The sequence below is a fragment of the Prionailurus bengalensis genome, chromosome A1 (genome assembly GCF_016509475.1).
Source record: "Prionailurus bengalensis isolate Pbe53 chromosome A1, Fcat_Pben_1.1_paternal_pri, whole genome shotgun sequence".
Taxonomy (NCBI): Eukaryota; Metazoa; Chordata; class Mammalia; order Carnivora; family Felidae; genus Prionailurus; species Prionailurus bengalensis.
The window spans coordinates 134,505,806-134,519,524 of NC_057343.1; the positions used below are offsets into that span (position 1 = coordinate 134,505,806).

General features: G+C 40.2%; 1 protein-coding gene across 9 annotated transcripts in view; it reads left to right on the forward strand.

Annotated features, from left to right (window-relative positions):
- MAST4 (microtubule associated serine/threonine kinase family member 4) overlaps window positions 1-13,719 on the forward strand; it is a 567,241-nt gene that overhangs the window by 287,707 nt on the left and 265,815 nt on the right. For all 9 annotated transcript variants that reach the window (XM_043591561.1, XM_043591586.1, XM_043591535.1 and 6 more), the window contains one exon: window positions 5,040-5,071. In XM_043591561.1, the coding sequence (XP_043447496.1) occupies window positions 5,040-5,071 (32 nt within the window). The remainder of the gene's footprint in view (window positions 1-5,039; window positions 5,072-13,719) is intronic.

The window sequence follows — 13,719 nt, forward strand, 5'->3', positions numbered from 1 at the left end:
ATACCATCTTAGACGGTAATGACTCCAAAGGGTATCTGCAGCCCCGACCTCTTTTCTGAACCCAGGTTAATAGAAGTCCATCCACCTCTTTGGAAATTTCTATTTGGAATTCTTAGAATCATCTTGGACGAAACATGTCCAAACAAAACTGTTCTCCCCTCCAAGTATATTGGTGCAGAAAATTTTTGACTTTTCCTTGATTTCTTTCCCATTCTATATAGGTTTTTTTTTTAATATATAGATTCTATCAAAATGCGTCTCAAATCTGACTGCTTCTCTTCATCTTCAGGAATGGTCCTAATCACAGTCTTCTTTCACATAGATTACTTCTGTAACCTCCTAAAAACTGGGATTAAATGTTTCCTTAAAAGAAGCTTCGAGTATTGAGATTTTCATTTGTTCCTTCCATGCTGTGGCCTTTGCCTTCCCTCCCCACCAGTTTTCCTTTCTCCCTCTCTCTCTTCTCTTATGCGAGAACTTTTTAAATTTTTTGAAATAATTTTAGATTTATAGAAGTTTTAAGACACTTCACTGTACTTTTCCACTACATAATTATCTTATATAGCCTTAATACACTTGGCAAAACTACGAAATTAACATTGGTACGTAATTAACGAGACTTACACTTTATTTGGATAGCAGCAGGTGTTTTGCTAATGGCCTTTTTATGATCCAGAAGCCAGCTCGGGATCCTACCCTCATTGCATTTAGTCATCCTGTCTGCCTTCTCCTTTGATCTTTGACAGTTTCTCAAATGTTCCCTGTTTTGCACAGTCCTGACAGTTTTAAAGAGTACTAGTCAGGTATTCTGTAGAATGACCCTCAACTTGGGTTTGCTTGATGTTCTTTCATGATTAGACTGGACTTAGGGATTTTGAGAGAGAATACCACAGAGGTGAAGCCCCTTCTCATCACATCCTATCAGGGGCACATGAGAGCAAATGACTTACCAGGTGGTGTTAACCTGGATCACTTGGTTAAGACCTTGTCTGTCAGGTTTCTCCACTGAAAAGTTATTTTTCCCTTTCTCTTTTCTATTTTTGGAAGTCACTCACTAAGTCCAGCCCACTGTCAGGGGGAAGAGAATTAAGCTTCACCTGTTACACAGGGGGATATCTACATATGTTTTTGATAATTTATGTAAATCTCTTTTTTCTTTTAAATCATAAACTGACCCATCAAAGAATAGCTCAAAGATCCCCCAAACATATGTAGCCATCTTGTTTTATTTGTGTATGTGTAACTATTAAATGCTTATTAAATAGCATATATTTTTAATTATTGTGGAAATTGCTTGTACATATTAAATATTTCAGTTTTCTGTATTGTTTTTATGAATAAAACAAGTTATTTTGTCCCTTTGAGGCCAAGGTTGGCCAGGGGAAAGGGTCAGAATCATTTATTTTTTTTTTAATGTTTATTTATTTTTGAGAAAGAGCGAGAGAGACATAGCATCGGTTAGGGGAGAGGGCAGGAGGAGAGAGAGAGAGACACAGAATCTGAAGCTAGCTCCAGGCTCTGAGCTGTCAGCACAGAGCCTGACCTGAGCCTGAGCCAAACCCACTGAACCACCCCGGTGCCCTGGGGCAGAATCATTTGTTAAGGCTCTTTTCTTCATGGATTCCCTGGGAATTCTTTTTACTGGATTTGAGGTACCCTTGTTTGTTGTCAGTCTTATCCAGGAATTACAAGAAGGTAACAGTATTGGGGCACCTATGTGTTCAGTTGGTTAAGCCTCCGACTATTCATTTCCATGATTGTGACCCAGATCAGGATTTCAAAGTTGTGAGATTGAACCCCAACTTCACCCTTATACATACATGCTGGTTAGCACATTCAGAAAGGGGGGCAAAGGAAATTGTACTGTCCAGCAAGTAATGATACACAACACTTCTAAAATATTAGAAGTCACTGAGTAATCAGTTGCAATGAAGATCTTTTTTTTTAATGGTTTTTTTAAATTATTTACTTTTGAAACAGAGAGATAGAGCCTAAGAAGAGGAGGGGCAGAGAGAGAGAGGGAAACACAGAATCTGAAGCAGGCTCCAGGCTCTGAGCTGTCAGCACAAAGCATGATGCAGGGCTCGAACTCATGGACTGTGAGATCATGACCTGAGCTGAAGTCGGACATTCATCCGACTGAGCCACCCAGGGGCCCCGACCATTTTTTAAATTTTAATGTTCTCTTTTTTTTTTTTTTTTTTTGAGCGAGAGAGAGAGAGAGAGAGAGGGAGGGAGGGAGAGAGAGAGATGTGGGCTCACCCGGGGCTCATGTTTTATCCGAAGTGGGGCTCAAGATCACCTGATGTGGGAGATCATGGCCTGAGCCAAAGTCATATGCTTAATGAATGAGCCGCCAGGCGCCCCTAAAATTTTAATGTTCTTAAATGTAGTCTTAGGAATTTCTTTAATCCTGTGATGATTAATAACTCCATGCTGTTTAGTTCAGGTTCATATATCTGGTACTTTTTCCTCTTTGCCCCACTCTTCTTCCATCTCCCAATTCTTACCTGATGCTAAATTATTAACACGTGTTCCACATACACTACACAGAAGCCTTTGGCTTATGGCTCCAACCAATGCCATATGTCTTATCTAATTATCGAGGCACGTGTTAGCGACCTTACCCTGACATCAAGAAAATACAATGAAGACACATACACACTGTACCACAGGGGCTGTGGCAGCCTCGATGCTGCTCTGAGTGGTGCAGACTGGTCATTGTGTGGTCCCCGCACGTTAGCCACTCGCTGCTCCGTGTGCAATTGCCTAGCGCTCCTGGTATCTGCAGCCTTTTGCAGCTCCCCTTCACAAGGTCTTGGCCACCGCACATTCGTTTCTCTCACTTTATTACCATCGCATCTGATTCCAATTTGCTGCCAAATTGAGTTTCCAGTCCCGAGTCTGACATTCAAACCGTCAGGTGGATTAGCTCCTTCGGCTTGGTTAGCGGGAAGCTTCAGGTCAGTTGACGGTGGCCTATTAAATGTCCTCTGCTCCTCATCCTGGAGCCTCAGCTGCCGTCCCGTGGAGTGGCAGTGCCGGGTTACCCACCGTAACCTTTCTTCTCGTTTAGAACTCCTCATGCCAGACCTATTGGAAAGACTTCTGATTAAAAACAGAGTTGGTTTTTTATCCCTTATCCTGCTGTTTCTGCGTTTTTTCTCGGAGCAGAGCAGCTGGCTTATGGTCAGGTCATTGGGTGGGATATGATTGATTGAACTATTTGGCGATAATTCATTTGGCCCTTTCCCTCTGAGTGATCTGTTTGCATGTAGAGTTGAAATAACACCTAACTTATTCTGTTATTTATGATAACACATCGACTCCGCCTCCTTTTCTTTCTGTGCCGATGTCAGATCAGCTCACAGGACCGCAGTGTTGACTGACTGGAGCTCCAGGCCTTTGCCAGGCATCAGATTTCAGTAATTCCTTTCCAAAGGACACAGTCTGGTGAAGAATGATTTCTAGAGAGGTCTTCTCTTGCTTCTTTTCTTTTTTTTTTTTTTTTAACTTGAATCCAAAACAGATTTCTCAGTGTTTGTCATAATCAAAGATATACATATGGAGAATCACTCATTGATTATTCTATTTACATTTCAGTTCCCAAGGAAAACAGTCTTGGTCAGAGACTTTTCTCTTGTCATTAGGGGTTTTAGTAAATGAGGGTATATTTATGTTTGACAGTGAGGCATCCGAGTTGAGCAAACACTATAATTTCTTGGGGATAATCAAGGATTTGAGAAAAAAGCAAAACAAAACAAAAATACAGCATTTCACCACTGAACCCTGCGGCCTTTGAGAAGGAAACGTTAGCTGTTGAGCGAAGGAAGAAGGTCCGTTGTTTCTAAAATGGTTGATTTTTTTTCTTCTTGTAATTAAACAGTGATATGATTATTGTAATTGTATCTGGATATGTTTGCCAGTTAATGAGTAAAGCGTGCTATATTTAAAGCAGCATCCTCCCCTCTGGTCTGCTGCTTCCAAGGCTATGTTCTGGAAGCCAGGCTGGAGTAACTTGTGTTGTTTAGAAGATCTGCAGGCTCTGTCCCTGACACACAGTTAGGGATCCACTAAAAATAAAGGACAGAAAGGCGAATTTGAAGCTGAGGGGATCATGTTTGAGCTCTGGGAGGCAAGAGGAAAAAAAAGTCATTATAGGAATGAAAACCCAAATTTAGTTGAGTCTTTCAAATTTATACTGTGTTCTTTTAGAGTTCAAACAGCCAGATGACTCATGGCTTCCTATTCTTTAATTGCTGTCATCAAGTGATCATTCCTGAGAACCCAGGCATGGAGATATTCCTGTAACCCTTTTTTGTTTGTTTGTTTGCTTGGTTTTTTAGTTTGTTTTCACAGCTTCCCCTATAGTTAGATGGATAGTGATCCTAATTTGTGATAAGGATGAGAGCACCCTTTTTTAAAACTTAAAAGCACTCTATTAATTGTTGCTGTCTGGCATTAGACATTCATTATCCTAAGTCATAAGTCACTCTTATTTTAAGAAATAAAACCAGAAGGAAACCTTTTGCTTTATTTAAAAAATATGTATGTATATATAATCTTTGGCGTGCCCATTGTTTTGCATGAGTTTATTTCTGCTAGGGGTAAATAGTCTGATTTAACTGCCTTTTTTTCATTTCACCTTTCATTTAATTTTAATGTATTATTTCTGCTCCTCCTTCTATCTCTTTCCTTTTGGGGTTCCTCTGATTTTGCCTTCCTCTGATTTTTCCTTATGCTCTAGTTTAGGTCCACGTAACTCAACTCAGTATTTTGCTCTCTTGCTTTGAGAGGATTAATGTCTTTTCTGTTTTGGAATTTAGATAAACTGTGTTTGTAGTTCCAACAGAGTGTATAAAGAGAGCAGTGTAAGGGATCCAGAGTAACATCATGACATTAAAATCTTCGCATTGTGGAAAACGGCAAATCAAGCATAATGAAGAATGGCACATTTTGTGCCACCCATTGGGTGCCTTGCTAGTCTAAGGTTAATGTAGCCTCTCATTTATATGTTTTGTTTTGTTTTTCTTTTGCAGAAGGAGTTGAGTCTCCCCCGAAGAGGAAGTTTGTAAGTAGCCTAATTTTGTTTCCTTATTATTATTTTGTACAGTTTGTTATGTATTCTCTGACTTAAGTTTGCAGTGACAAATGGAGGATAAATGATAATCAGCTGAATTAAGAAAACAGACACTTTGCATTTATTTATAAATGTCAAATAATGATTTCAGTATATCTTGAAGGAAGTTGCCAGCTTTTTTCCTTATGGGCATCGTAAACCAAAAAGTTTACTTACTCCTGGGAGAATCTTAATTTAAAAAAAAAAAATTCTCTTATGTCATCAAGCAAAACCATTAGTTGGTCTGCAGGTAGTATGAATTGATCTGAGTCAAGAATTAGCGCCCTTCTATGTGATCTGGAAATCTATGATTGTTTTTTATGCTATGGATTTTATGCAAAGTAAGTGATACCCTTTTGCTCTGATGAAGGCTTTGAGTCAGCTAAACTTTCTTTTAGGTCTGGATCTTACCGAATTGACTCACATAATGGTCTTGTTTTAAAATAGCAGATTTATGAACCTTAAGTTGATTTCCTTATAGTTTGTTTCAACCTTTTGTTTTGAAGGCTAATAATATATTTGTATAAATGCTAGTTTTTTACCATTAGCAAGTTGCAGAATGAAATGTATTGCCTTTAATGTTCCACTAAATTTAGAGTAGATTTCTTGTCAGCTAGTACTGTGTAAGGGCTGCTCTAGAAATACTTGGATTTGATATCTGTGCTGAAGAAATGAGTGGATGGGGCAATGTGCTTTTTATTTATTTATTTGTTTATTTGTTTATTTATATATTTATTTATTTATGTTTATTTATTTTTGAGAGAGAGAGAGAGAGAGACAGAGAGTGAGCGGGGGAGGGGCGGAGAGAGAGGGAAACACAGAATCCAAAGCAGGCTCCAGGCTCTGAGCTGTCAGCACAGAGCCCAACATGGGGCTTGAAGACACAAACCGTTGAGATCAGACCTGAGCTGAAGTTGGACCCTTAACTGCCAGAGCCACCCAGGTGCACCAAAGGGCAATGTGCCTTTTATTTTTTATTTATTTTTTTTAACATTTATTTATTTTTGAGACAGAGACAGAGCATGAACGGGGGAGGGTCAGAGAGAGAGGGACACACAGAATCTGAAACAGGCTCCAGGCTCTGAGCTGTCAGCACAGAGCCCGATGCGGGACTCGAACTCACGGACTGCGATATCATGACCTGAGCTGAAGTCGGCCGCTCAACCGACTGAGCCACCCAGGCGCCCCACAATGTGCCTTTTAAAGACTAACTATAATATTGCAGGTACATTTATGCAGATATCAACTTGGAGTATTGGAAATGTATGTGGTAGCTGTTGGCAGAGAGAATTCATTTTGTTGACTAACTTTTGGGTTATGTCAGCCTTTGCATCTGAGAACCAGAACTTTACCAGTTACATTTCAATACTGTCCATTTTGGTTCTTAATGTTTCACAGCTTTAGGCTGCCTGGAGGATGCTGGACCATTTTTCTTGAAGAATGTGTCTAGAAAATTTCACTCACTTCCAACTTCTATCTCTGTGTGCTAGAAGTTAATTGCTTAAAAGTTGGCCATAGAAAATGCCCTTAGAATCAAAAACTTGCCTTCTTCTGAATCTTGATTAGGACTCTTACCTAGACTTGGACACATCCAAACATTTTGATATTTCTAATCATGATTAAAAATAAGAAATTAGAAAAACAAGTAAAACTACATGAAATAATAGAAAAAAATCTCTTTTCTCTTGTACCTTTATTTAATGCTAAAAGCATTCTAGGTTTGTCTTTAACGCTTTATCTGAAAACTTTATAACTTTAGTCAAATCTTCCTTTTAGCCTGTATAAAAGATTGCATTTTTTTTCAGTTTCTCAGTATGTTTTTTGTACATTTCTATTAAGGTAATGTTAACTACAAAATGATTCCCTACGCCTATTAAAGGGCTGTATTTCCTTTTGTAAAATCTCCTTATCTCCATATGTCCTTGTCTAAGTCTGTTAATGTTAGCTGATAGCTGTATATTGATGGGAAAATAGAAGGTAAATAAGATATTTAAATTTATCTACTTCAGAGCTTAGAATCTTTCATGAATGAAAAGGATGATAACTTAAGTTTCTTTGGGATCCATGCTTTGAAAATTTAATGAGAGATATAGAATTAGACTTAAGCCATTTAAAATCTCTTCCCTAATAAAAACCAATTGATCTATCAATCAAACGATGGGAGTAAAACATAGCTAAATCTATCTTTTTCCTTTTAGTGAATTCTGGGAAAATTAATACTTCCAAGTGAAAGAAACAAAAAATAAAGATGCTCCTTTGTATTTTTTATTAAAGACAAATGTTCCCCAGAGAATTAATGGTCTATGATAGAGATGTTGTGGGACTTAACACCAGTCAGCATTTTCAGTGACCCCATCCCAAATGCCAGTGATCACTCTCCTCATGCAAGGTTGTTTTATGACTTTGAGAAAAAGAAAATACTTTAAAAAATAATTGCTAGGGTGATTTTAATACAAATCTAATGAGGAAGGGCACAAGTGGTGCTGGCCAGCATAATGGCACCTAATTATTAAACCTGTTAACACTTGGTCAGTTTATTAGCTGGTTAAATGCCTCCAGCATGAATGTTTTCAGATCTTTTAGTATCTTTTCTCTGAAAGATTGAGGATTTGATCCCTCTGTTCTGTCGAATATTCTCTCCATGTTAACAGTGAGCCACTGCACAGGGTGATGTATTCCTCATGGTCTGTAGTTACAAAGCAATGTGATTGAAAGTGTCAGAGGGTGTGTACCTTCAGAAAGGCTGTGTTCTTGGAAGAAGGTGCCCGATTGAATTATATCCACCGCCTCTACTTTGTATGTCTTGAAGCATGATATTCTGAAAATGCATTGCCATCATTCAGGCACTTAGGGATTTATCAGATTTTTTTTTTTAATGTAGTATCGTCTTAAAGGTAATTTTCATGCCTGGAATCATGGTAACTTATGTTTTCTATCCGTAACAGTTAACTCTTCCATAAAACAACACAGAAAATAGGCTTTTCTTTTTATTACTCATTAAAAGCCTAAAACAAGCAAGTTGTACTGTATTCTGTCTAGAAAATAATCCAGTACTCCAGTAATTGAGACTGGAGTCTCAATTTATGATCGTTTTCTCAAGAACTAACTTGAAATCTGTGTTGTTTCAAATATGTTTTAAGAGGTTGTGACCATTTTGTGTGTGTGTGGTACAAGGGGCATCAGAGGAGAAGTGAAAGATGCTTTCCAGGCAAGATATTCCTAAATTACCCATGACTCCAGATCAGTTTTCCAGAGGCTTTTCCAACCCTTGTTCACCTTCAGAGTCCCAGATGCCGTCTCCGCTCTGGCTGCTTAGATAGATAGACTTGAGCTAGTTGTCTTCTTCCCTTCAAAGAGTACCCATGTGCCGGTGCTTGGTCCTCGATGCTTCGAGCACTTTCCCTTCCCTTCTCCTTGGAACTAAAGCTTTCATACTCTCTGCTCTTTCTCCTCTTAGCAACCTGTCAAGATCTATATATCCTTTGACTAAATCATGATATAATCATAGAACAAAATACTGTACAGCAGGTAGAATGAATGAACTGGAGTATATGTATTAACACATGTAATTATCAAAAACAGCATGCAGAACAAAAAGGTAAAAGCAAATTGCACAGGCAAGAAAGCGTTTACATTATAAAAATTAAAAATAAGCAAGACAAGACAGTTTACTGTTTGTGGATGCAAACATGTACAATAAAAATTTCAAAAAGGCATGGGCAACAGATGTACAGTAAAGCTTATCAGTGGAGGAGAAGAAAGAAATGGGATTTGAGGGGCCTCCCCAGGGGCTGTCACATATATGATTAATGTGGTATGTACATGGGTGTTTAGAGTATTCCTTCCACATTTTGATATTCTTAAAATATTTTATTTAAAGTGTTCAGTAATTACATGAAGGTAATAGTCAAGCTGTTTTATCCAGATGTAGAGATTTAAAAATAATTTGAAGAGAAAATTAAGTAACTGTTAAACTATTTTGAATGGAAGGAGAGAGCGTACCTGTATTGATTTTTGTTTTATTGTTGTGTGTGTGGGTTTTTTTTTTTTTAGTTCTTTTTTTTTAATCTATTTTTGAGAAAGATACAAAGGGAAAATGGGAGAGGAGCAGAGACAGAAGGAGACAATATCCCTATCAGGCTCTGCCTTGTCAGTGCAGAGCCGGATGCAGGGCTCGAACTCATGAATCATGAAATCGTGACCTGAGCCGAAATAAGAGTTGGAGGCTTAAACAACTGAGCCACACAGGCACCCCCTGTTGTTGTGGGGTTTTTTGTGACATGATAAAGATTGGCCCCAATGAGTACGGTTTTACAGTGGTCAGAATATCTGTTGTGGCAGGTACTTCCTGGTTAGTGCCAGAGCAGCATGATAAACTTTGGTACTTGAGCAGGAAAGGAGGAATGTTTTGACATCTAGTTAGAGACCTAGATTTGTTGTCTTCAGTTTTTAGCCTTTTAAGAGAAGTGACTGTTCTTTAATTCCTACAAGGTGCCTAGCACAGTAAGGTGCAGAGTGTGGATGGTGGTAGATCTCCCCAGCCAGACTGTGAGTGTCCCAGCTGAGTACACTGTCCTGCTTTGGGACTCAGTTCCTATCACAGTGTGTTGAGGACTAACAGTGATTCCGTGGCCCATGCCAGATCTTTCTTGGTTTAAATCAGTGTGGAATACATAGGCTCTCTTGATGTTATTTTGTTTTTCTGGTAACAAGGACTCTACACTGTTCATATTTATCAAAGTGCTAATAGTGCCGTGGGGTCCCTTATCTAGTCCTTATCCATATGTACATCTTGGGTCCTGAAATGACTTTTCCAAGTGGAAAAAACTCTCTGGGAGGTGTTTATTTTCAGGGAGGGAAAGTGGTAAAAAGGTAAAAACCCAAGATGTGAGCTAATGGATGGTTAGGAGCAAAACCAAGTTCTCCCTGGCCGCTACCCTTTATTTTGTTTTAAAGACCCCTTTCTGTTTTGTTAATTGTCCGAATAAACAGCTCTGGGGACAGAGAGAGCTTCTTTTTACATGGAATTTCCTGGGGGGGGAGGTGCTGGAGATTGGCTGGAGCCAGTTCCCTGTCCTCCAATCTTGTTTTTTAGCTACCTTTCGTATTTCGTTATACAGAGAAGGAAACTGCGCTGTGTATTCTAGCAGCTGAAAGGTCAGGCAGAAACTCCCCCTCATGTGCACACAAGTCCTGAAAAACAGTGTTCCTGCCTGCTGAGCAGTTGGGAGTATTGAAATTCCTAAAAGACAACTTCAGGGTCTTGGTTTATTTTAATTTCTTGATCTAGCAATTATAAATACTAGTATCCAGTAACTGTTCCTCTCTGTAGAGTTTTGTCCCTTCTCCATTAACACTGTGCTTTTGAAAAAAAGTTTTTTAATGTTTATCTATTTTTGAGAGACAGAGCACGAGTGGGGAAGGGGCAGAGAGAGAGGGAGACATAGAATCCGAAGCAGGCTCCAGGCTCTGAGCTGTCAGCACAGAGCCTGACATGGGCTCGAAACCAAGAACTGTGAGATCATGACAGTTGGCAGCCGAACCAGCCGAGCCACCCAGGCGCCCTTCACGCTTTCCTTTTGTTATGCCCTTACTCTGGAGGTAGCCAGAAGTGACTAGGGCTGGGCACTGCATGCCTAGACAGTTGTCTGTTGGCCTCCCCCTTCTTCAGGTCTGCTAGGAAGCCCACCCCCCTACCTACAAAGAAGACAGGCATCTCAAATACATCTGCCATGGTGCCAGACATCCTAGTCCTAGAAATCCATTCAGTTGGATCTTAAAGAGCTTTTCTTTTCAGTGTCTCATTGACTGGTACATACCTTTGGGCAGCTTGTCACTGAGCTGTGTTTAGCACAGCAGCAGACGGTTCATTAATGGAATGTCTTTCTGGTGGACTGATGGGAGATGAGGCAACCAGAGAGGGGAGCAGCTGTCAAGAACTGTTCTGCCCCACGTGTAGGTTAATAAATGTATCAATGGGTGGCAAACTTACCTCCCTTCTTTCTAATTTTGGCTCTCTTGGGCACGGCAGGAAAGGAATGGAAGATGAGTAAGCAACAGAGGGAGAGTGTTGTCAGAGGGTGGCCAGGATGACAGAAGCCAGAGGACGCTCATGGTTGTCAGAAACTTCTGGGTGGAGCTGGGCCTGATGGATGTAGAAGATGGTTTATCTTACTGTAGATATATTGGACTGAAGGTCCTGGACTGGTTGGAATTTATCATTTTGAGACCAGCTAGGAAGTGGTCTTCTGTGTCATTGAGTAGCCTTGGGTTGATGTCATTGGCATACATAGAAATGTGTATTTTTTTAAAGTAATTTGTAAAGTGTATATTCTTGAGAGAGAGAGAGAGAGACAGACCGGCAGGGCATGAGCAGGGGAGGGACAGGGAAAAGGGAGACACAGAATCTGAAGCAGGCTCTAGGCTCTGAGCTGTCAGCACAGAGCCTGACAAGGGGCTCAAGCTCATGAATTGTGAGATCATGACTTGAGCCGAAGTGAGATGCTCAACTGACTGAGCCACCCAGGCGCCCAAGAAATGTGTAGTTTTTAAAACAGAAGAGTTCTATTCCCCCAGTTGTATTTTAGCCAGAACATACTGCCTTCACGAACTGTTTAGAAAAGTACTCTGAGTAAAATGAGTAGGTTCAGTCTAGCATGCAAGGAGAGGGAATCGCCTTCATTTTACAACCCAGTTGAATTAGATTTGTGGGATTTTCAGCAAGGTGAAGGCAGCATTTCCTGAAACAGACGGAAAGGGCTTACTTGGAGAAAAATAAAGGACATAGTAAAACCACACTTGTATTTGGATAACTATTAAAATAAATTTAGTTTTCTTTTCAGTACTTTCTTCCCTCCCACCCCCCACCCATATTGAAGCAAGAATTCAAAATATCCCTTGTCAAAGGCGAGTGGAAGTCCAGTGTCCTTTTGAATGTTAGAAACCCAGAAACAAAACGAAGGAAAAATAGAGTGTTGCATCTGAATTAGCATTTAAAGTGGCATGTTTATATAAAAAGAGAATGGTGTAATATATCCTGAGAGTAAAGAGAGGATTTCAGCCTGTGAAAGAATGTCAATTGCATTTATATATTCATCGAATAGCCAGTTTGGTATTTGGCATATATTTGCAGCGGCTTTTAACATGCATGTATTCATCTTCTGTGAAGTGGGTGGGAGGAGACCTACTGGATAGAAGCAACATAGGATGGATCTTCTTACCTTTGAAACCTTGAGGAAAACCTTAATTTTGCTCCAGGGCAGGAAGGGTTAGGTCCCCCAGGGAGGTTTATGCATTCACATTTCCAAAAACACTTGAGAGTGCAAATTAGAATCTGGAGGAGGGGAAGGGCGGGGGGGGGGGGGGGGGGGGGGGGGGAGGGGTTTGGGACGGAGCTTATGGACTTTCCACCAGCTGTCAAGGTGAACCTAAAATATCACGCCCAGTTGAGAACAACTGCTCTTAGAGCGTCAGGGTATATGGTGGCAAAGTGGGTTTCTGGATGCCCATAAGGCCCAAGGGAATGTTCTCTGCTTCACATTTACTAGAATAACTTTTAAGGAAAAATGAGTCAAACAGGACTTTGGAAAGAGTTTTCAGTGTGCAATCCTTTTCAGCAAGGCTTGTGTAGGGTGACCCCCTAAGGCCACTTGATGGATGTTTCTCACCAAAATCCACCTTCTCCAGTCTGTAACTCAGTAGGCATTTCAGAGCCTGGAGTTGAGTCACATTGCCTGGGTTTCAGTCCGGTCTCTACCATTTACTCAGTGCTGTGACCTTCAGACGGTTACTGAGCTTCTAGGTGTCTTTGTTTCCTCATTTGTAAAATTTTTTTATTTTCGTTTATTTATTTACTTAGAGAAAGAGCACAAGCCAGGGAGGGCAGAAAGAAAAGGGGAGACAGAGAGAATTCCAAGCAGGCTCTGCACTGTCAGAGCAGAGCCAGATGTGGGGCTTGAACTGAGGAACCATGAGATCTTGACCTGAGCCAAAACCAAGAGTCAGATGCTTAACGAATTGAGCTACCCAGGAGCCCCAGATGGAGAGTGTTTTGAAAATTAAATTAGTTAACATTTGTAAAGTGTTTAAAACAGTGTCTGTCATACTATATTATGTAAGTGTTCTGTGAAACAGAACATACTGGGAATTAAGCCCTCCCTGTACCATCCTCTCCCCCATCTCTTATTTTTGTCCTGTAGAATTAGGCCAGAGACTGCAAAGTAGGCAGAGGAAGTTCCTTTAAAGCCAGATCATTTGCCTAGCATTTTCTAAAAGACTGTTTTCCCCCCCAGTTTTTGTCAATGGTGACGTTTTAAAGAGGCATTTGGCCCCCATATCCTTGGGTAGGTCTTTCCCCCATATCCCATGATGGTCAAGCCTGGTAACAGGAGGTTTCCAGGTGACTGTGAGGACAGAACATATACATATTCTGGCTTTATATCATCTGGCTCTGCGGGCACTTTTTGTGCTCAGTGGCCCCTTTTCCAGAATAATCTACCTATCCTTTTTCTCAGTGTAGTATACAGATCACTTCTTAAAATTGTGTTTTGGGATAGGCAGGTGTTGAGGAAAATGAAGTTGGGTATTATATATGTCCATAT